The following is a 24,407-nucleotide window of genomic DNA, read 5'->3' on the forward strand; positions in this document are numbered from 1 at the left end:
AGAAAATTGGATTAGCAGTTCCCAACCAAAATAACACATTTGATGAAGTTTAGTCCATGACTTACTGTGGACAGAGCCTTGATGTTGACTCGATGCTTTAGGTTGGCCGATCCTGCTCTTGGGAGGCAGCGTCTCCATGTTCCCCCCCCTCTCACTTGGACTTTGGACTTTGGACGTCCGCGTCTCGCTCTGTGCTTTGTCCGGTGCCGCGGCGGCGGCGACCGTTAGCGACTTCTGCCTGTGCAGGACGCCATCACTACCTGCTCTCATCAGCTTCTCCCCCACGCTCAGCACCTGGACTCTGCAGCCCGCGCCGGGGCATTCCTTTCTGGGGGAGGGCAGCTTGGACCCGGCCCCTGCCGAGGGGGGTCGAGCCAGCCTGGAGGCTTTGGACATCCTGCGTCAGCGGATCAGTGCTGCTGCTGCTTGCTGCTCCTCCTTGGTCTTTCTCAGGCCAGTGTGACTGCAGCTGCGTCCCCTTTGGGCAAATCCAGGGTGTTTTAGAGCTCTCTCTCGCTGAGAGTGTGACTCGATGATGACTCTCCAGCGTGTTGTGACTGGCGCAGGTAGAAGCTGAGAGAGTGGGGAGGGAGGGCACTTTTGGGAAGCTGGTGTGGTGTGTGTGGGGGGGTGGAGGTCAACAGCTCCTTGGAAGGTGTTCTCCCCTCCTGGCGTGGCCTCCTGCGCTCATTCTCCAAAGCAAACAGTGTGTGTGTGTGTGTGTGTGTGTGTGGATAAACCTGTGGAGTGGCAGGACTGCAAACAGAAACTTGGGTCTCCAGAGTCGGCACATTCCAGCCTTTTTAATCCCCGATCTGCCTCTCTTTCACTCTCACAGCGCGGTTGTCAACTTCTCCTCCAGCCTCGTTCCCAGTAATTCCTTCCCGTGTCCTTCCTTGTTGCCTTTTCCTTCCTCCCGTACCCTTTCCCTCCTCTTAGCTGATGCTCAGCGGGTAACTCCTCCAGCAGCAGCAGCAGCAGCAGCAGCACTCCGGAGAGGAAAAGATTTAGAGACTGCAAGAGGAAAATAAAGAGGGATAGAAAAAAGTGCCGGCAGAGGCTTTTGCGGAGGAGCTCTTCTCTTCAGGTGCAGCTGCTCAAGCTGTTCCAGATGTGTGTGTGTGTGTGTGTGTGCAGCGCGTTCACGTCATCAGCGACCGCTCAGAGCCACAGTGGCTTCACCTCCTCTTATTTTCACTGGTGATCATGTCTCTTGTCCGTCTCTAGTTCCTCGAGTTCAGACAGCCTGTGCTGCTGCTGCTGCTGCTCCTCTGTGTGATGAGATGTTCAGGCTATACCACAGACAGGAATGCACACACACACACACACACACACACACACAAAATACAACACACTCAATGGTGGAATTTATCGAGAATTAAAGAGCACAAAGGCAGGGAGCGGGTGGAGGGGGAATCTGAGGCGTCCCGATCTGCTGCTCTGAAGACATCAGCTGTGACAAGTACATAAAAAAAAAAAAGAAAGAGGGAACACAAATTTGCTGGGGGAGAAACAGCGAGGAGGAAAAAGAAGATCGGAGCTTTCTGACATTTCTCTACTACCCCCTCTTTCTGGAAAACTTCAGTCTCAAAAAAAGAAAGAACTGCATTTTGGCAACAAACAACAAAGTGCTTCCAACAGCTGTTTCCCTCACAGACACAATAACAATAACAACAACCAGGGGGTTTGAATCAGTGTCGCAAGAACAGCAACTTCGAAACCATAACGGAAAGATGTCAATCCATCATCTTTTTCAACTCCGACGACAGGTCACCGCCGTCCATTTCGAGCCCTGAGCTCTGTGACACTCGCCTAATACGTGATCTAATAACACACACAGTCAAACGTCACCGCATGCACGACGACGACACGGCAGAAAACGGATTAGGATGAGCCGCGATCGGGCAACGTGTCATAAAAGAGCAATAATCTGGCATGGATGAGACCCTAGAATCTGTGAATTACTTTCAAAAATCCATATTTGGTGATTTTGGGGGGAAAATATACTGTGTACTCTTTGTAAAGAACACTCGATCAATGCCTCTGAACACCAAACGTCCCCTAATCCGGCCCCGCGATTGCCTTTTAGGTATAATCTTCGGAACATGAGGACAACGATTGTATAGATCTGGAAATATTAATCACACTGCCACATATCTCTGTGGCCGAGGAGATAAAGAGCAAAGCAGATTGACCCACATCCTTGTCCAAACCCCTCCAACGAATCGTTTGTTGACAAAAATCGGAACGATTACGGACCTCTACGGTGAAGGAGATAGAGAGACGTTAACATCAGAGAGAGACTATTAGAATTATATCAGATCATACGTGACCAGTTTGGCAGAAAGGGAGGATGAAGTCGAAGCTAAAAAAAAAAAAAGGGTTTGCCCATGGAAAACACAGACTCTATATAGGTTTCAGTAGTGGCTCCGTGTGTGTGTGTGTGTATGTGTGTGTGTGTGTGTGAGAAGGCAGGGAGTAAATGAAAGCCCTCTGTGTGGATTGGATGCTTCCCAGGCTCCGAGCCAGCTCCGACTGTACAGTAGACAAACTCGGCAGGAACTCGGTTCAAAGGCTTTAAATAACATAGCATTTATGGGACGGATTATAATTTTGACCCCCCCCCCCCCCCCGCCAAATCAAGCCTGTGATTTTGTGCAACGCGATAGATCATAAAGTGCTCGTGTATTATCGGGTGCCGTGAATGATTCGAAGAAAACAAACCCCAGCCGCAACTAGTATTGGAACTTCAAAGGCAAGAAAGTCGTGAAAAAAAGATGATTATCTGATGAGTCGGGTTTGGCTCCGACTATAAAAGACCACGAACCTGCCGCCCACAGACTCGTGATTGACAACGAGCCGACTACGGTTTCACTTTCAAGCGTACGCTCTACAGCTGCGTGGGGATTGTAATGCTGCAGTTGTGGATGATGGAAAAAAAACACTCCCACAAGTTCTGCTATAGCCGCTTACAACCGATAAATGTGATGTCGGACATCAGCGAGGGTTGTCTGACAGCCACTGTGCTATTTTTTCTAATTAACAGAGGTTTATTATTAAAATGTGGGGGCAAAGGTCACACATGGACCCCCGCGTCAAGCTAGCGGAGACGTGAAGGCAAAGAAGAAGTCCATGACACTCTAATCATTTTCAGTTCACACAATCAACTCCACATGACACCTCCTTAGCGTGTTTCCTTAGCATAGCGGCGTTTAGCTAGCTTCGAGTCACCCTGCGACATTCCCGCGCTGCGCTCACAACAGGCAGACGACAGTGAAGCAAGATGGCTGAACACGAGTGCCGGGCACGTTAACGCATGCCGCGTTTCCATGACGACTGACCGGAAAAAAGACGCGAGTGACGTCATGTTTTACGTGCGGCGGCACCGGAGTCTGGGCAACGTTTACCTTATACCTCCGTTAGCTCCTTTAGCGCCGTTAGCGCGCCTACAGTCGAACTGGAGCAGTCCGTTTTTTAAACGAAAAGAGCAGCGCTACAAATAACCAGCGTACTGCGTATGTGTGCCTCTGTTTTGAAAGTTTAGCGTTATTTCAGAGACTGATTTTAACAATCGGGAGTCACGTAAACATGACGTCACGCGCGTCTTTTTCCGGTCAGTCGTCATGGAAACGCGTCATGCGCTAACGTTGACGCTGTTGACTGCCATTAAAGTGCCCAGCACTACTGATAACACAAAGATTGTTCAACAGTTTGATCATTTGTGTGGACATAAAACTGCTGGTGTTTACATACATGACGCTCCCTCAGTCAGGTCTGATCGTTTGGATTACCGAAGCCCATTTTCAGATAAAGAACAGAGCATAATGAACATGAAAACCAGACAGAGGCATAATAACACACATCAACAAAGATTGCTATAAAGGTTACGTACTGCAGCTTTAAAGCTCGACGAAATTCAGAAGACACCAAAGTCAAAAAGTTCTCAAAAAGAAGTCCCTGTTTTAAGTGTGTCATCATCACATCATACGAGGAAAGCTTTCACGTTCACCCGACGGTAATCCCCCGATATTTCACAATATCAAAAAGTGCCTGGAGGAGCTAATGTAGTAGAGCTAATTTTCCAGGTAGATAAAACTTGTCATCACATCCGTGCATCTGCTTAAGTACTAAATGTGTTACGCCTGATTCATTTTCCATCACGTGACACTGCTAAATGTGTCAAGCGACTGAAATGGACAGAGAGAAAAAAAGAAAGCTGTTTGTTTAATCTTTATGAAAACGCTAAAATTACAGATCAGACATGTTAACAAATGTGTAATTGAAGCTCATTTCACTTTGATTACAGTCGCTCCTGCTGTGGCTGAAAACAACACCCGATGACGACGACGATAACCCATTGACTGGCTCTTGGTACAACAGGGTATTTTATTGGCCAAGTTTATACAGCAGGACTAGACTGGAGGATGGGGAGGGGGGGGAGGGTGTGTGAGACTCTTTGCCGAGGATTAAAGCTGAGTGTGTTTCCAAGCCCTCGGGGGTCTGGTTGTTTCTTTTCCCTACATTCCACCCTCCCAGCTCCCTCCCTCCCTCCCTCCCAACCCAAATCATGACTCATTACTGACAGTAACATTCGCTCAGTATCAGCTGCTGAGTCGGTGACTACAAGCTCGACAGAGATGTGGGCTACACAGTAACATGGGAGTGTGGAGGATGCAGGACATGACTGACATACAGTAGAGCTCAAATGTTTTTTCCAACCGAGCAAACGATCAATATTTAATCACAGGAACTCATAGTAGTTCGCAGGCTGATTAGATGAAGATCTGAATCAGTGTCGCTTATCTGGGACACACGTACAGTACGTTTTCTGAAGGCCACGTTATACTTCTCCGACTGCGCAATGCGTTATCCGACTGCGTAACCACAGAGACCCCTCGAGCCTTCATAGTTCTACGTCATGGTGCCAGATACCAGAGGTGGAAAAAGTACTAAAATATTGTACTCAAGTAAAAGTACCAATACTTTTGTGGAATATTACTCAAGTAGAAGTAAAAGAAGTCATCTGAAAATGTACTCAAGTAGAATTAAAAAGTAGTTCATTTGAAATGTACTTTAGCATTCGGAAAATCGATTATCATTATATAAAATGTATCCAGTGGACAAGTAAATGCAGAGGTGGAAAAAGTACTAAAATATTGTACTCAAGTAAAAGTACCAATACTTTGATGAAATATTACTCAAGTAGAAGTAAAAGTAGTAATCTGAAAATGTACACAGGATATTACGTCACTTTTGGCCAGTGCTGGTGCTAATCACATCATCATTCGTCTGGTTCTGGTGTATATTTAGTAAGTAATTAAGTACAATACTTGAGTCAATACGTACTCAAGTAAAATACAAAATCTTGATTTAAAAAAAATACAAAATACACAAAAAAAAATATTCAATACAGTAACTTGAGTAAATGTATTTTGTTACTTTCCACCTCTGCCGGATACGCACTGCAATTCCCCGCCCGATCAGTAGAGGGCACTATGCAAGGTTGTTGTGCTTCTTGCTACAGTGAGCAATGGCGTCCAAGAGAGAAACACTGTTGTTGTTGTTATTGCAGCGGAATAACATTGAAACAGTGGCCGTTTCTCACCTGAAATAAATATTTTCTGTGTCCCCGGAACGCAGTTTTAAGATCATTTGAGGCGAGAAATTGGCCATTTTGGAGTCTAAGCGTGTGGTTTGTGTATTAAGATCTGACGTAGTTATAGTTTGGCAGCAACTCGGCCTGTCCTGAGAACCAATCGCAGCCCTTGCCGTCTCCGTTGTCCCTTGACGGGACAACGTCAAGGGACAACGGCTGCACAAAATATTTTGTGCAGCCGGAAGACGACGTAGAGCACTTTACGCAGGAGTATAAATTGGGCTTTATGATGGTCAACAACAACTTCGACAGCGACAAACCCAAGCAGCCTTTATCTTTCCTCTTTGAATTCTTTCATCTCCAGCTGATTGTGACTGCTGCGAAACTCACAGCTGCAGAGAAGCGACTCAATCGCACAGAGGACGTCTGTGAGAAGATGACGGGTCTCAACACTCACCCAACTCACTAGAAAGTCACTAAAAGCACTAATAATCACAGAGGGTCAGAAGAGGCGCGGTCCTCTGCCATTATCATCAACTGTCAGTTAAGCAAACAAGCGCAGACTGCGGCGAGTCTGCAGTCGACTGCGCTCAAAAGGTGGCACCGTTCCATTTCCACATCATCAGTCACACTCAAACTTCACAGCAGAACTGATCGATGTCGAGCGCTCACCGCACACACGGAAATCGATCAAATTAAAAGAGTTAATGTCGACGCTGCCATGTTCATTTTTTTACATTACAAGGGGGGGGGGGGGGGGATCTGCTTGTGAAGACTTGAAAGAGCTGATAATCGGCTGCCAAAAGGCATCACACAACAACATCGACTCCAGTAGCTCGTCAGCTCTGCCAAGACTGAGCGGCTGAACTCTCTCTGAGACTGTGACAGACGTTTAAAAACGTGTTTTCATCTGGATATGGACGTGACAAATCAATCAATACATTCCATGTCAGATAGATGTCTACATGCATTAAATTGTGTAACGTGCAGGACAGATTTTACCGATAATAAAGTAAGTAGTAAAGAAGCTGAGAATAAAGTTCTGAACTGAGCCGAGCTCCCTCTCTCGTGAGCTCGGCTCTTTAAGAAGATTATTGTTCAAGATGCTGAAAAAACACGAGGAATATAGAAAGTCAATATTGAGTTGTGCAGCTATACAGCTTCTTTTTTTTTTTTTTTTTTGTTGCTAAGAAGGAATTCTAGATCAAGCCCCTCTCCCCCGTCTCTGTGTCATCATGAATTCTTCCTCTTCCATGTCCTGTCTCTGGGGCCCCCCTGTGGCGTTATGAATCACTCTCAACATGCATTCACATGCTCATGCAACACACACACACACACACACAGTTTGGAAACACACACATATACGTTATATATACTACAGTGTTTTTTTTTTTATCCAGTAAGCTGCACACACACATCAAGCTCCCGGCCTCTGAACGCCTCAGCGTTTTTCCGAGAGTTTTAGCTTCTTTGTCTGAGCACAGCCTGTCAAGTGTGTTATTGGAGGCAAAGTGAACGCTGGGCCCCTGCCTCAAGGTTCTAAAGAGGATATGAGGAGAGACAAACTATCTCCTCATTCAGACAATATAAATAAAAGACTTCTCCATTCTCTTTATGGCTTATTGATTTTTTTTAGTTCAATGGCTGGCTGCAGACCAGAGGAGGAGAAAGATGGAGAGGAGTAGCAACGGAATTGTGAAACAGCAGCATCTTTTTTTTTGGGGGGGGGGGGGGGTAAAAAAAACTAATGCCACCTTAAAACTAATGAGAAAAGAGTGTTGAATGTATGAAAAAGCTGCATTTCTTTTGATAAATGCATGAAACCGTTATCTGAAAAGTGCGTTTTCGTGTCAAAAACTGCTGAAACAATGAGTCAAAATGCTTTCGCGCGGTGGTTAAACGTCACGGGACACGAGTCGTCTAGCCTTACACGGGAGGAATTAAGGAGATGCGGTTTCTTGGCGTGTTTTTTTATTCAGCTGCCACATGAAACGGCTGCTTTTTTTTTGATCAAATAACACATTAACATCGAATCAAGACAGGGAAAAAAAAAACCACCTTTAAATAAATGTTGATTTCTCAAAAATGTAATTGTATCCCTCACACATCCACGCCACACCAGACCTGTGAGGTTTTTTTTTTTTTTTTTTTTAGTGACTCATATATTATGGAGGAGCAATGATTGGATTTTCTGTGCCCCGGACAGCTGCAACATCGTTTTTTTTCTTCCGCTCTCAGATCATTTCAGAAAAAAAAAGAAGAGGAGCTGTGCTCAAAAACACGTGTCACGTGCAAGCGTGGAAACACGACATGCACTCGCGAGGAAATCTGACATAAACATGACAGTCGAGACGGGAATTATGTGTGACTGAGTAAAACTGGATTGCGATGTGAGCCGCGAGGAGGCAACACCAGAAATCTAAAATACTAAAATTTAAAATATGTTAACATAGAAGTAGGAAAGTATTTTTGTATCAGTGAGCAATAATTCCCTAATTAACTTTTAAAAGCATGTAAATGCTGCATATTTATGTGGTTTATCCTGTGCGAGAAAGATCACTGTTTGAGCATCAGCAACTGCCTACTCTGCAAAGAAACAACAATTTAGGTTGTTTTAAAGGTGCATTATGTAATATATCTAAATCAACTGGCCATAAAATCCTCCTAATATGTCACAGAGACTCAGGAATAATGTTCATATAACAAACTGAACTCACCAACAACAACAGTACAGACAAAATATTTGCATAAAAAAAAATAATATTTTGCAAACTGTGAATCATGTTTATGTTTTGAAATCATGTTTTGGCATGTGGCGCCACCTACCGCCATCTACCAATCACTGCAGTCAGTAGAGTCTCAGCTGCCGAGCAACCACGGGTTGCCAGTTACGTCAGAAAACCAAACCTAAAAGACCTCGGTGTTTTGAATTTGAATGTAGTAACCTTTTTTTGCCACATTCTTACATTTGGCACCTTTAAATATGAGTCGTACTTCAAATTTCAAATGTAACACACAAAATCTGGTGTTCCTGTACAACCGCAGTGATTTTTTCGAAATGAAACTTCATTTTAAATTGTTAATACACTATTTCAACATGTAGTAAATTGGAAATAACTACCAGATATTGAAGGTTATTCAGGAAAATAGACAAAAACACTCACATGACATTTTCTGGCCCTTTTAAGGTTAAAATAATACATTTAAATCATTTTAAAGCTTTGGAGTTAAAGGGTTAACTATTTTTCTAGCGACCTTGCCTATTTCAGCTTGATTTTTTTTTTTAAATGCACCACATACAACTCTGTAGAAAACTTTCCTTGTCGTTAAGTTGAACGTCTGAGGGTAGAATTGCGTCAAGACAAAAGTTTTTAGCTCTATTTCAGAAGTAATCTGTGTCCAAAGTAAACTAATACACCAACAAGTGTGTGCGACCATTCAGGTTTGCTAGCATGCATGCTAACAGGAAGTCAAGCCTCTCGTCAGCAGTTTAGTTCGGAAGTTCCAATCAACGCTGAAGTTTGGAAACAAACAGTTCAGCCACTACTGAGAACGCTGGGTTTTATTGTATTCTCGCTCGGAAAAAGCCTGGAGTCGTGACGTCAAGATTTCGATCGGCTCGTTTGTAGGAACTAGGAGTTTTTTGACCATAAAAGCAAGTTAATGTAGACCTCCAAAACTCACATATATGTGCAATAGGACCACTCTATGGGAGCTTTAAAATGAAAACGGAGCATTTCCTGTTGTGTGGGCTCTGAAAAAAACCAGGATATCATCGACAACAGGCATGCCTAAAGGCTAATTTATGTATTTAAATAAAAACAGTCTTATTATAAAGTCTAAGTTTAACACTTTATCCAATCAGGATAATCAGCTCCACAAAGAGTTGATCTTCCAGATTTGTCCATCAAAAGCAACAAATTATGTTTATGAAGTGACAAAGGGGAGGAAAGAGGAGGAGAATCTCAATGGGAAACCACTGCTTTAATATGACAGCAGCTTTAATATCAGTCATTACATCGGTGTCAAAGTGAAACTCACATGAACACATGAACGACCATCGCACGCACACACGCACACACACACACACGCACACGCACACGCACACGCACACGCACACGCACACACACACGCACACGCACACGCACACGCACACGCACACGCACACACACACACACACACAGGCTTCAGTCAGCAGCAGAGATGTGCAGAGATGTGTGAGATAAGCATCTGATGCACAGTGATAAAGACACAGGAAAGGGCACAATACACTGTGAGGGTGGGAAATAAATAAACCAGGAATAAAAGTGTAATTAATCACAGAGGAAACGACGCAGGATCGAATAAATGAAGGACGCGCGCGAGGGATCAGTCGCGTGAGACTTTTTTCAAGGTCTCAAAACTCAATGATGCTATGGCTTTAAAATCAGAATAACAAGGTCTGATTTTATGGCTTTTTTTCCGGCCGTGACAATAATCTGAATTAACAATGCAGCCCCTCAGCTGGAAACTGCGACGACTCGAGGGCTGATTGTAACGAATCGCAATGAGAAATAGCCGCGGATGAATGTCGACAGTCCGGCCTATGGAGGGAAAACAGAGATTTCACTGTGGGACACGACGACATCTGGCATTTATCTTCTCACTCTCCAGCCTCCTTTGGGTCACTTAGAATTGACAAGATGACAAAAGTCCTGGTTGACAAGACTCCGTCACTTTCTCTCACACTGTGCAAACATTAACGACGCTACAGTGGTTCTTTGTTTCTTCCCCCGAATGGAGCACACATGGTTTTGATTGGCCTTCAATTTCAGGTCAGGGGTCAGGGGTCAGTGAAGCCCACCCCCCAATCGCCCTGACATCTGCCCTGACCCCTTTTGCCCCGTCACAGGTTTGTGTACACAAATGTTTCAGTGTTCCTGTTGAGCTGAGAGTAGCATGGCTCTCCTTCACCACACCTCCAGCTTCACCGAAGTGCCCGACGAAAAGACCCCCCCCCCCCCCACGATTCATCTGGGCCAAGGTCTCCTTAATGAACTGATTAACTTAGCTCAGAGACGCAGACATGAGAGGCTGATTAGAGACCCAGATAGTGGAAAGAAAGGGAGTAAGCGACTTCTATAGTAGAGAAGGAAAAACCCTCCTCCCTTGAGGTGAGGACTGGTCCTTCAAATCTCTGCTGCCCCTCTGCTCTGAGAGGGAAGAAGGTGGGGTCTGAAAAAGTCTGATCCTCATTAAGAAGCACAAAGGACTTCAAAGAACATCCCCCCGAACCTCTATCAGTCAGGAGCACCACACAATCCCTGTGATATTAAAACTCCCAGCTGCCTTTAAGGATCAGGTTCTGAGGCAGGAGGACATAGGCCGGGGTGACTCAGGGGCTGGGGGGGGGGGACTTTAAGGTCGTGTGGCCCGACGGAAAAGTTGGGCAAAGTCCCTCAACTTATTGTATAATACGCTTCTGAAAGTGGGGAAAAGGAAGAGAGGATGAAAATGGAAGGAAAACATCACAGGTGAACTAAAATGGTGACGCAATTGTGTCTATTTCAACTCAAAACTGATTCACTGCACCCGAAAAAGTCCATGGAAGAGATATAAAATAAACACATTCAACTGTTTGCTGCATCATATTTGCACGGATCGTGGTCTGTCTCGACATAAAAAGATAAAACCTCAGTGAATTAAGATCTGTGTTATCACCTAACTGTGATTTAAAGGGGGACGTATTATGCAAAATCAACTTTTTAATCATTTAAATCCTTACATTTGGGGACTCTGGAGGCCAAAAGTGTGTTAAAAGATGACTCACTCATGTTTTTGTGGTCCTCGGTATCCGAAAACCGGAAGTCCGCGAAAAAGTTATATTCTTGGCTCCACAGTGCAGCACAGAGTTCTACACAAACTTCCAGCCTCAGAGGATTTATCTGTCCAGTGGATACATGTTATATATGACGGCAATGTGCCTGCTAGAGCCTGCAAAGGATCACTTTTCCAAATGCTAACTGCTGTTAGCTCCCACTAGCCTCTGTGGCTGATGTCATTTCCTGTCCCTCATGTTTCATTAAGACACCAGGGAACTAGGTTAACTTGGAGAAAAAGGGTATATGTCCCCTTTTAATATATTCAACCCATCTTTTAAAATTCACTATATATAAATACACTATTTTAACATGCGGTACATTGTAAATAAAATAAAAATAAAAATAAAAAAAATTTTAAAAATAAAAATTGGCCAAAAAACAAGTCCTTATGGGCATTTTGAGGCAGAGGTGTTAAAGGGTTAAAGTCCATCAACATGATTCGATCTTTTTTGATTAAAAAACACACAAAACCCTTTCATTAAAATAATCACCTGTGTGTTTTCTGCACTCACACCACAGATGTCGTCTCTCTGTTACACTCTCTGTGGAGCCGATTAGCCGAGACTGTGTCAACACCTTGTACAAACGGAATATGAACCTTTTCTGCACAGAGAGGCGTGTGTGTGTGCGTGTGTGTATGTGTGTGTGTGTGTGTGTGTGTGCGTGTGTCCATTTTTACGGCAAAGTCGAACATTGAACATACGTACACTCCACCCTGGTGGTCCAGAATGTGCAGCTGGGCAGAGTCGAGTGACAACAACACGGAATGACTGAGGGGGAAGAAGGAAGGAGGAGGAAGGAGGAGGAGGAGAGGGGGTTTACTGTTCTGTCATAAACACAACAAGCAGTCGCTGAACGCTGTCAAATCGTCTTTCATTTCATCCCTGGGACTGGGACGCGAAGAAACCCAAGAATGAACGGGTTTAAAAGCACCCATAGAGTTTGTAAGAAACCACACACACACACACACACACACACACACACACACACACACACACACACGCATCTGTTCATCATTATCCATGTTTACACGCAGATATGCCGCGGTTATGAATCTCATATAGGTCTTAATGAAACACACTTTCCCCAGTGGTGATTTGTGAAAGGAAACACAGTGGGGTTAACAGTTCAGACACAGGCCAGGACATAACATAACATTTATACACTATGAATCAACACAGAAGATCAATAAAAGCATTTTTTAAAAATGCATATGAACCACAAAGTTAAAGTGCGGCTTCTAATTAATCTCTTATTTGTGATTAAACGGGAGAGACCTCGCCAAAAGGCCTGACGGCTGCTGCTGCTGCTGCTGCTGCTGCTGCTGCTGCTAAACCCTCTATAGGCTCCCGTTAATTCTTTTTCACACAACTGGTGGCCAAGTCGGCGTCACCGTGATATTTTAGCTTCATTTTAGCTGAGCTTTTATACCCTGAAGCAGTGGTGTAGTCTACATGATACGCAGGTATACGGCGTATACACATCACAAAAAGGCCATGATTTCGGTATAACCGCTTAGAAATGGGAATTGATAAGTATCAACTGTGTTTTTTGATAGAAATTATACTCGTGTGATATGTTTTTCCAAACAAAAGACTTTTAAAGGTGCCATATGCAAGAATGTGGCCAAAAACGGTTACTACATTCAAATTCAAAACACCGAGGTCTTTTAGGGTTCCTTTTTTGACGTAACTCGGCAGCTGAGACTCTACTGACTGCAATGATTGGTAGACGGCGGTAGGTGGCGCCACATGCCAAAACATGATTTCAAAACATAAACATGATTTGCAGTCTGCAAAATATTTTTTTTTTTAACACAAATATTTTGTCTGTACTGTTGTTGTTGGTGAGTTCAGTTTGTTTTATGAACATTATTCCTGAGTCTCTGTGACATATTAGGAGGATTTTATGGACAGTTGCTTTAGATTTATTACATAATGTACCTTTAAATGACACTAAATATAATAAAATTGATCATGTCCATACTCTTTTTGAGCCTTCAATTACTCAATTATTCAATGACCAAATAATTCAATGATTTTTTTCAAATCAACAACATGGACAGAGAGACTCAAGAGTGACTCAAATGTGCAGTGTGTAATTACTGCCACTAGGGGGCTCTCAATCAAAACAAGAAATAAAAGACCTATTTTGTGGGCTCAAGAGCGTTGGTTCCTCTTGTCCTTAAGGGGAGAGCTTTGGTGGCAGAACGAGGAGCTCAAAGCAATGAGATGTTGTGATTTAATACTGAAAAAATATAAAATAAAATGAAAAAAAAAAAGTCGATCCAGTAGTTCCAAATGTATTAACATGGACAGTCACTTAGATATAGATTTAAAAGTGTGCTGTAACCCTAATGTAAGTCCACTTCTCACCTAAATATGTGGCAAAAGTCTCCTTATTTTGAGGTAATTTAATGCAGAAATGTCACATACTGTATCTTTAAAAAGTGACAGCGAGTGGCTCAGTGTCATCAAAAGTTCACAACAGCCATTTGCTGATGCCACCACTCCACTTTTTTGGCAAGCTGCCTTTTTTTATGTTTCTAGACTTCCCCTGAAAGTGGATTAGCCCAACTTGGCCTTGAAAGAACTCTCATAGAGTGCCAAATAATTAAGTACACACACACACAGTTGCATCTATATTCATTTCCTCATTCTCACGTAAAGACCGTCGCTGATTAAGTTTTATTCTCACAAATCTTTTTCTGAAAAAACAAAAAAATAATGACAGGCTGCTTCTTGTTCTGCCACTCACTCGTCTCTGTTATCAGTCTGTGACGAGCTGGGTTGTGTTTTTCATCACTTCTGGAAGAAAGAAGTGAACTTCTCAGCACTTTCTTTTCCTCCCACTGGCCCTTCGCTACGACCGCACCCAATCAGTGGCGTCCCGTTCACTTAGAAACACCCTGGCGCTAAACCTCCCATTCATCACGCTGACAGAAGTGGTCTTGTGGTTATTGACTGGGAGTGGATTCTTGTGTTCCCCCCCCCCCCCCCATCCACCATCCACAAGCTCAGTTATCAAATTAAACGGCCAAAGCAAAATGTTTGGTGTGTTTAAATGAGCGGTGTCAGATGGCAAGTGTTTTTGAGCGAAGTGAACTTTGAGTTATTTTGTCATGACGAGCGGCACAAACAACAACACTGCTGCTGCTGCTGCTGCTTAAATATGTTCAGACATGTGTGTGTGTGTGTGAAACATCTCTGGGTATGAAATGTGTCTGCCCGAGGCGTCGACACCGTTGTATAGATCAAGTATCTAAGCAACAAATGGTTCCCACAGGAGAATTAACCTAATGGTGCAGCAACATATGGACGAGACCCAAACACACAAACACAACCAGGCAGCTGCAGCACACATAAATGTCTGCTGGTCAATGTGAGGAATAAAAGCGGCACTTTTTCCACACAAAGCAACGCAGCACAAGTCAAACACCGGGGACTAAAAATACTAGATATCAACAGGAAACATATATAGAATTGTAAAACTAATACAAGGGAAATACCTTTTCAGTAAAATGAGAACTTGGTTACCAGGCAACCACGGCAACAACGACATCAGGAAGTCTCACTTTCCCTGCCAAATTAAAGTTCAGCACAGAACCTGTGAGACCACACACGCTTATTTGAATACACTGATTGAAAATAAGATATGGCACGTTAATGTTTCCCTCTCTTGAGTAGTGCATATTGTATATATGTATGTACATAAACATACATATATATATACACATTATACACACATACACACATACATACATACACACACACATATACATACATACAAACACACATACATACATATATACACATACATACATATACATACATACACATATACACATATACAAACACACATACATACATATATATACACACATACATATATACACATACACATATACAAACACACATACATATATACACATACAAACACATACATATATACACATACAAACACACATAAATACACACACACACATATACATACAAACACACATACATACATACAAACACACATACATACATATACATTTATACACATATACACATATACAAACACACATACATACATATATACACACATACATATATACACATATACAAACACACATACATATATAAACATACATATATACACACATACATATATACACATATACAAACACACATACATATATAAACATACATATATACATATACATATATACACATACACATACATACATATATATAAATATATACACACATATATACACATAAACACACATACATACATATACACACATACATACATACATATGTACACATATACAAACATATATTCGTATATACATGCTGTATATATACACATACATACATACATATACACACATATATATATACAAATATGCATACACACACATATATATAATATTTTCTCCTACAGTGTCATCACGGCTGGTTTTCACGCATCATTAGTGCTTAAGGGAACGCATGTGGAGAGTTTTTTTTTTCATCACACCCCAACAGCACACGAATGCAGCCCATAATTGTCTCTAATCACCAATAAAGAAGCACCGAAATTTCTAGCGTGGCAACTGTGCAGAGAGCTGTGGCGCCCTGTGAGAGTCGTCATTATAACAGTGTTTCGCTGCCATCTGTTTGTTATCGGGGCGTTATATCTTCCCAGACTTGACATGACAATAAAAAAAAAAGAAAAAGAAAAGTGTCTGTTTACTCCACTGCTGATTTCACAGACGACTAAAAACACAGAGGAAGAATCCACCTCAGCTGCAGCAGCCAAAAAAAAGGCAGCTGGTGAACAGGTGAACGTCATTATCTCAGAGGTGATGACATTTGAGCGTCGACGTCATGTGGCTTTTGCAACGCGCGATATTCGGATATTTGAGAAAACCCTCCTCTCGACGAAGTAACACACGTGAAGGGGAATGAAAAAAAAGGGGGAAAACATCTGTTTTCGTCTTCACATGATGCCTCCGACATCCCACTGCTGGAATGTCAGGAGAGGAGAGGATGGATAAGACATTACCGTGCAAAAGTTTGCAGAAGCGATGACTCAACCGGGGAGAAATTCAAGCCACATGATCGGAGACACCGTCTACTACAGTATACGATACGGAGTGTTGCACAGTTTTTTTACGTGACTACACTATTTCATCCTCTCTGTAAAACACAGTCTCGCTTTGACTTCATTTCTCAAGCGTGACTTTTATGTTCGACACTCTCATTCCTCACAAACGCTCGAGGACATCGCAAAAACGCCAGACCTTATAAAATAGTACATAATATTTGTGGTAAACGGTCAAATCTGACTCCTTGTTTTGAAGGTTTTACGACTGGAAATGAACATAAACTGCAGACACGCCATGTGTCCACTCATATGTAGCATTATTTAGTGTTATTAATGTACACATTTGACATCATTTCCTGTGGCGGAAAATGTTTACTGATGTTGTAAATCAAGTGAGAGCTATAGGCTCCTTTTTCTACAAACTGCAGGAACATATGTGCGTCTTTTATTCACATATCTCTCGAACCGACGGTCCGATAGATTTTAAACTTGACAGATGTCTTGCTACGGGCATGAGTAAACACAGCGCCGAGTATGACGCTGTTTGGATAAGTAATGCAAAAGATATCGTTAAATATATCGGTAAAAGAAGCACATGTTGGCTTTTCGCTGCTCTACTGTAGCCACTCCCCCTCTCACTCACACAGCACTGTGGGTGGGCTACCTGAGGGGATAAGCGGGCCGATTTGGCGGAATTGTATAACAACGTTAGCGCATGGCGCGTTTCCATGACGACTGACCGAAAAGACACGTGTCATGTCATGTTTACGTGACTCCCGATAGTAAAAATGAGTCTCTAAAGTAACGCAGTCCAGGCACCGTTTACCAGTTAGCTCTGATAGCTGCGCTAGCTCCTTTAGCGCCGTTTAGCACGCCAACAGTCGAACGGTCTGTTTATTAAACGAAAAAGAGCAGCGCTACAAATAACCAGCATACTGCGTATGTGTGCCTCTGTTTTTAAAGTTTAGCGTTACTTTAGAGACTCACTTTAACAATCGGGAGACACGTTAACGCCAAAGCCCAGCACTACTAAAAACACACACAAAACAGATTTTGCACGGGCACCGCACGCGTTTTTTTCTATAAACTTACATTCAAACTTATTATTGCAACCCTTTGATTCGCCATCTAATGGTTATTCTGAATTTTTTGACTTCCTGGTTGGCCTCAACCAATAAACTTGAAGACTATGTCCACATTTTTTTGGGGCCAAAGTGCTTTCACTTTCTTAAGTTTTTCTTCTTTATTTTTACTTTAGAGCCAGATTGACTCAACACTCCGGCCGGGGAGGAGATGAAAAAGTCAGCACAAAGTGGATGAAAATGTGAAAGTGCTGCAGATTAAATGCACAGTCGTATTTTAAAGAGACCAGTCCCGGCTCCTCTTAAGTGCCTCTGATTAAGATTTTCATCACCATAAATCTCCCTTTTCAGCAAAACGAACATCATACATTAATAAGCGTTTAACGGTATAAATAGTGAAGCTAAAAATACATTTGTAATCAAACCTAATGCACACACAGCGGGTCTGCGATTCAACAGGATTTGAGCAACAACAAATCAACGGTTCAAGCTCAGGAATCGGAATTGGCGTACTTTACACTTTGAGGGGAAACTTACAAACCCTTAAGGGGAAGAGAAGAGCTTTTAATCCACTGTGAAAACAGCTGTTAAGCATCTCAGGGACTTGGATATTTCCAGAGGGATCATCTCGAGTGCCTCTCCAGTGTGATCAGCATCTTCAGCGGGGACAGAAAGCCCACGAGACATGGCACTTGACACCTTCTCTAAAAGGACAGGCGAGTCAGTAGATATAACGTTAAAGAGTCCTGAGTGGGTTATATATAGAGGACGTCACGCCTCAGGAAATTAAGGCCAATTCCTTTCTTACTTTTGCCCTCACATCGATTTGATTTGCCCTGCGGCAAATCCACCTCTGGTTCTTAAAAGTCTGACACGGGGACACGAGACAGTGTGTGCATTCCTGAGCTGGCAACAGAAGAACACTGTGTGACTGTCTTTTCACAGAGAGTACGATAGCACACACACAGACACACACACACACGGCCATGTTTAGTGATCGTCTCAGACAGACTGGCACAGAAACACTGATAAGTGACAATAACAACAGTGTCATTTTAAACAAGGGCAAAGTGGAAACGAGTGTGCTAACAGGCTAACGGGACGAACGGCCTCATCGATTAGTTAATTCTGACCTTTTATTGGTCGGCACTTAAACGACAAATTCTTGGCAGCGAATGTGTGCTTTGTTTTTCGTCCATAACTTTGATATCTTGCCATTAAACCGAGACTAGGCGAGGTGTTGCATACAGATATGCAAATATCTTTGTTTTAATGTAAATATCGGAGCATCTGTGACCTTTCACACGTTCGCAGAAAGGCGTTTACTGCGGTCGGAGTCGGTATGCGACACAATTACCGTATTTAAGCGCAGTGATGAGGTAAGGCTTTGTGGAGCTGCTCAGGTGTGACTCAACACGCCCAGTCAACAGCTCACACTATACTGCAGGTTTGGTGCACAGCCTCATTCTTTTGTGAAGTGAGTTTTGAAGCCTCGATTATGGCGATTATGCAAGTCGGACAGCACCATTTTGGCTTTTTTTTGAAAGGAAGAAACATTAAAGGTCACATAGAGTGGTCCTGTTGCACATATATTTTAGTTATGGAGGTCTACTTACATACATTAACTTGTTTTTATGGTTAAAAACCTCCTAGTTGCTGTAAACGAGCCGATTGAAATCCTCTTTTCTGACGCTGTTCGGCAGCCGCGATGTTTCAGAGTGAACTCTGACCCCCAGAAGACAGAGTCTTGTGATTGGCCAACACTATTCAGCACACCAGCTCTCAGAAGCGCAGCTCCCCCCTCTGGAACGGTGGATGCACTGCTACTCATTATCAAAACATTGTTTTTGCAATGTTTAAAAATAGCTTCGTCACGACTCCCCGCCGCAGTCCCTTTTATGACTTTGACCCGGAGTCAGACCCAGAGTCAGAAGACACTGTCGTCCGTGAAACACCTCCACAACAGACGTTATTCTTCTTCTGCGGTTCAATGTACGCAACCGGATGTGCCCGGACTAGTGCCCGGAGCAGGAGGATCTGCTGTTCAGGAGAAACGCTGTTTACGTAACTATTACGGGATTTTCCGAGCTCACGCTGAGCCCCGAGATTACAATAAACACAGCGTTCTCAGCAGTGGCTGAATTGTTTGTTTAGAACCTATTATTGCCCCCAAGGACAAAAAAGACTTTCTATAACCCTTTCTTTTACAGTCCCCTAATTACCTGGTAAATGCATGGTAACCCAAAAGTGTTACTAGGTAATTACCAATGGTAATAAGAAGGTAAATACAATGAAACTATGGCCAAAATACTGGGCATTTACCTTGTAACTACATAGTAACTTATAGTGTGTTATTGGGTAATTACTGCTGGTAATAAGAAGGTAAGTACAATGAAAATACTGCCAAAATGTTAACTATATTTGGTAACTATATTTAGTGTATTATTGGGTTATAAGCATGTAGCTATTTACCCAGCTAATATATGGTAACAAAATTGTGCTGCTAGGTATTAACCCGTCATAAGAAGGTAAGAACAATGGCCTGAATACTGGGTATTTACCGAGTAAATTATAAAGCGTAACTACTGGTAATAAGTGGGTAAATACAGCAAATCTACAGCGGAAATACTAGGTATTTATCTGGTAATTCCCAGTGTAAAAACTAGTTAATTATGGGACTGTAAAAGAAAGGGTTACCAGACTTTCTAATCTAATTTACTCTAATAAAAATGCCATAATACAATCAAGAGTCTATAGCGACCTAAAGCCATTCAGAAAATGTCATATTGAAATCTGAATAATATACTGTTTTATATATACACACACCACCTAGCTATAAATTATACTGTAATATAGATGGTACATCCTCGATGACAGACAGCCCATCTAATCATTTCAATCTGAGACAAAAAGAGCAAAAAAATAAAAGAAAAAAAGCCATATAACTCTTAAGTAATAACAGCTTCATATATTGGAAAAAATGCATGTCTATAGAAGGCAAAAAAACAAGTTTCATCCCACTTTTACTCCACAGACTGGAAGCATATGGCTGCGTAGACGGAGAGAAAATTTGGATCCAAATCAAAACCATTGAATTAACTTGGCTCGGAAATACGAAGGCGACGCGACAACGCGGGGCCGAGTTTACGGAGAGAAAGATGCCGCACGGAGTTAGCCGCTATAATAACACCACTTAACAAAAAAAAAAAAAAAATTATGTCGTTGTCCGAGAGTTGGATTCAAAAGAGCTGTTACCAGAGTGATGGGAACAGAAGAGGAGGCGATATCGTTCATTCAGCGAGCCAATCAAGAGCACATATGCTTCTCCAGACACTGTTGACATATAGATCCTGAGATGATGATGATGATGATGATGATGATGAGCAGCTGCTCGGGAAAGAGAAGCAACTTCTCTGAAATCTCATATCACTGTTTTACTCGTCTTTCCCAGTTTCCCAGAAACAAAAAGCAGGTTCTCAAGGACCAAAGACCGATTGTAGGGTCTTTTATCAGACTTTAAAGGACTTATACCCTATTTCTCCAAGTTAAACTAGTTCCCTGGTGTCCTAATGAACATGTCTGTGACATGCTTTGGTCAAAATACCATAAGGATGAAGCACCACAGCAGTTCAATCACTCTGCCAAAACAGCCCTGTTCAGAATGCTCTGTTAAGTAGTATCTCTTTAGGTCCACCTTAAAAAAAAGTAGAACGAAACTTAAGGAACAGATCATTTGCAGGCTCTAGCGGGCACATTGCCATCATATCTAACATGTATCCACTGGACAGAGAAATCCTCTGAGACTGGACGTTTGTGTAGAACTCTGTGCTGCACTGTGGAGCCAAGAATAGTACATTTCGCTGACTACGCAAACATTTCCGGTTTTGGGATACCGTTACCCTCGCCAGCACTCTGCCGTGTTTTACGGACAAAGAGGAGCTCCGCGAGGCAACAATTCCAGGAATTTAGCACATCTTTTTTCACACTTTGCCGACTGATAGGGCCTCCAGAGTCCCAAATATAAGGATTTAAATGGTTAAAAAAGTTGATTTTGCATCATATGTCCTCTTCAAGATGTCCGACATTTGGGTCCGGTGTCAACTCGAACAGAGAGAGCTCCTTGGCTCCTTTTGCTCGGAAAGCATGACTCTCAAAACTCCCCCACTGTGAGAGGTGGATTAACAGATCAGGTCCAAATGGAAAATCGGGGGGGAAAACATACTACACAGTACCTTTTCTTCAGATAATCCAGAGCACAGTCACACGTCGAGGATCTGAGTCTCCAAATGCACTTTGATATCCAGAATAATCAAGTGCACAACCACCAACAATATGTTTCTTTTTCATCTCTTGACCTTCAACGATGGAAACAAGATCATTCAGGATTCAAGGACTCTTATTATTATTAATAACAGAGATTATTCAATCTTGGATATGCAGCCTAAGAGGCCAGGAACATCTGTGAGCTCGGACATGCGAGTGTCTGTCTCTGAGAGACGGAAAGACAGAGATAAGGCTGAAACTCGACCCCCACAGACAGGAGAAAAAACGGGCTGACTCAGAACGTGTGCGGTTTGCTGCTGAAGTTGCCTTTCTGTGAGCGTCCACAGAACAGAACCCGAGCTTTTCACCTGCGCGCGTCAGCCGTTTCCTCGCAACAACACGTGATCCAACGTACAGAGACCGAGATGCACACGACGAAAAAGAAAACACCACAGCATGTGCTGCAGCTGCAGCAATGTGCCTCAAACGAGCCGTCACTCAAACTCCCCCCCGTCGCCATGGAGACGGCACTCAGCTTCCCCGCGCGCGTCGCGCTGTAATGCACACACACGCTGCAGAACGTCGCCGCTGTCACAGAAGCAGACACACAATCTTCAAAACGATCCACTTAAAGGCGTGAGAAGAAGCAGCACTGAGTGCTTTAATAGTGGAAGCAGTGGAAAAATTGACATTTGAAGGTGAGCAGCACGCGATGAGGGAGAGAGTTAGAAAAAGTGGGCACGTAAAAGGGCAACCGAGTGAGGAGTGAATCCCTGAATCTCAGGGGTTAAAAGGTCAGACTCCGCTCACCGTGTGTGGACATGCAGCAACATACAGGACTCAAACTAGAGTCATGTTTTCTTATATTAAGTATAAGAAAATTATATAAAGTACGATGACTGCGTTTTGGCTGATATCTTACCACCCTCTACCTGATAAAACAGCAGTTTTATTACAAATTATACACAAAGGTGCACAGCGTGAATAGATGTGTAGTGGACGGAATGTACTGAAGTACACTCACATAATGTTAAATTGTGTATAAATAAAACACTAAATACCTGAAATGGGTTGTCAAAAACAAAAATTAACTTGTGGTTGAAGTTTCTTGAAGGTCACCTGTCCATCACAGGGACATACAGTCAATCATTCACTCTCACGTTCATTCACACCTATGGTGTCCGGTTATCCTCTGTGGCAGGAAACCAGAGGTTCCAGGAGAAGAGAAAATGCAATTTAGACAATCTCAATGTTTTGTTCCTTCAGCTATGAGACAACAAAACTCACATCTGGGTCAATTTGGCTAATTTTAATTTTCTCTCTTTTTTTCCCCTTTACTTTCACCTTTACTGACTTCCTTTTAACTTTTATATTCTGTTGTGAGTTTTATACCTGAAATGATCTCGTTTCTGCAACTATTTGTACTAGCTATGCTAATCTTCTTGGCTAAATAAAGGATAAATAAATAATCCTGTGTGTTTGTACAGTATGTGAGAACAGATGATGTGTCAAACTCAAGGCCCGGGGGCCAGATGTGGCCCGCCACGTCATTTTATGTGGTCCCGCGAGTGATTAATTGGTCTTAAAAATCTGTGTTGAAATAGGTATATGCTGCTTTATTATTATATTACAAATACAATATTTGTAACTTGACTAAGTAATACATATAGAAAGTTATTTAGCAATATGTTACGGAGCAGTTACCTTTATTTTACATTATATTTGGTAACATTTAGTTACATTTATTCTGTATGACAGTTACATCTGGCCCTTTGAGGGTAACTATTATGCTAATGTGGCCCTCAGTGAAAATGAGTTTGACACCCCTGGTGTATGGGAAGCTACGCATGAATTGGCCGTCTGGGACCAATAAAGTTTTCTGAATTCAAACTCCAAATAGAAAGTGCAAGGGTCGCAAACCTGGGTCTTTTTGCTGTAAGGCAACAGTGCTGTCCACTGTGCCGCCATGTGACCAATATATGTAATTATAGGGGAAATTAAATACAGAAATTAAATGAAAAGATTAACTTTAGTAACATGGGTGAAAGTTAGATAATTCACGTATGTTCCATTGATACTGCAATCTAAATAATAGAGAAACACTGATGACATGACAGTATTTTGGCTACATTAGAGGAAAACGACAACATTTCACCACTTTATATATAACGAGGCTGTTATTCACAGCTAAAGAGAGAAGCTACATGTTACTTTTAAGGTCTTACTGTGAAATTTAGGACTTCCTCTGTGATCACTCGGAGGGAGATCCGCGAACTGCACCCGGTGTCCCGACATGTCCGAGTCCGACACAACACTTCTCAGCTCAGGCTGAACGCTGAGGAAATCACCAGGAATCTGCGTGCCCCCGATTCTCCTCTTTCCTTCTCCCGGGATCTGTGACTTCAAAGTATCCGGTACTAACTTCCCGAGGCGCGTGGATCCTCAGCTCAAAACCACACACAGACACACAGTCACAGTACAACACACGCGCGCGCGCACCGGTGTGTGTGAGAAGGAGGAGGAGGAGGA

The 24,407-nt window shown here is 42.7% G+C and overlaps 1 protein-coding gene across 1 annotated transcript in view; it reads right to left on the reverse strand.

Annotated features, from left to right (window-relative positions):
- kiaa1217 (KIAA1217 ortholog) overlaps window positions 1-396 on the reverse strand; it is a gene marked incomplete at its 5' end in the record, with an annotated part of 109,030 nt that extends 108,634 nt beyond the window's left edge. Inside the window, one exon of the mRNA XM_083901309.1 lies at window positions 66-396. Within this exon, the coding sequence (XP_083757435.1) occupies window positions 66-396 (331 nt within the window). The remainder of the gene's footprint in view (window positions 1-65) is intronic.
- Between the last annotated feature and the right edge of the window lie 24,011 nt (window positions 397-24,407).

Source organism: Microchirus variegatus (assembly GCF_963457635.1).
Source record: "Microchirus variegatus genome assembly, chromosome: 15".
Lineage (NCBI taxonomy): Eukaryota > Metazoa > Chordata > Actinopteri > Pleuronectiformes > Soleidae > Microchirus > Microchirus variegatus.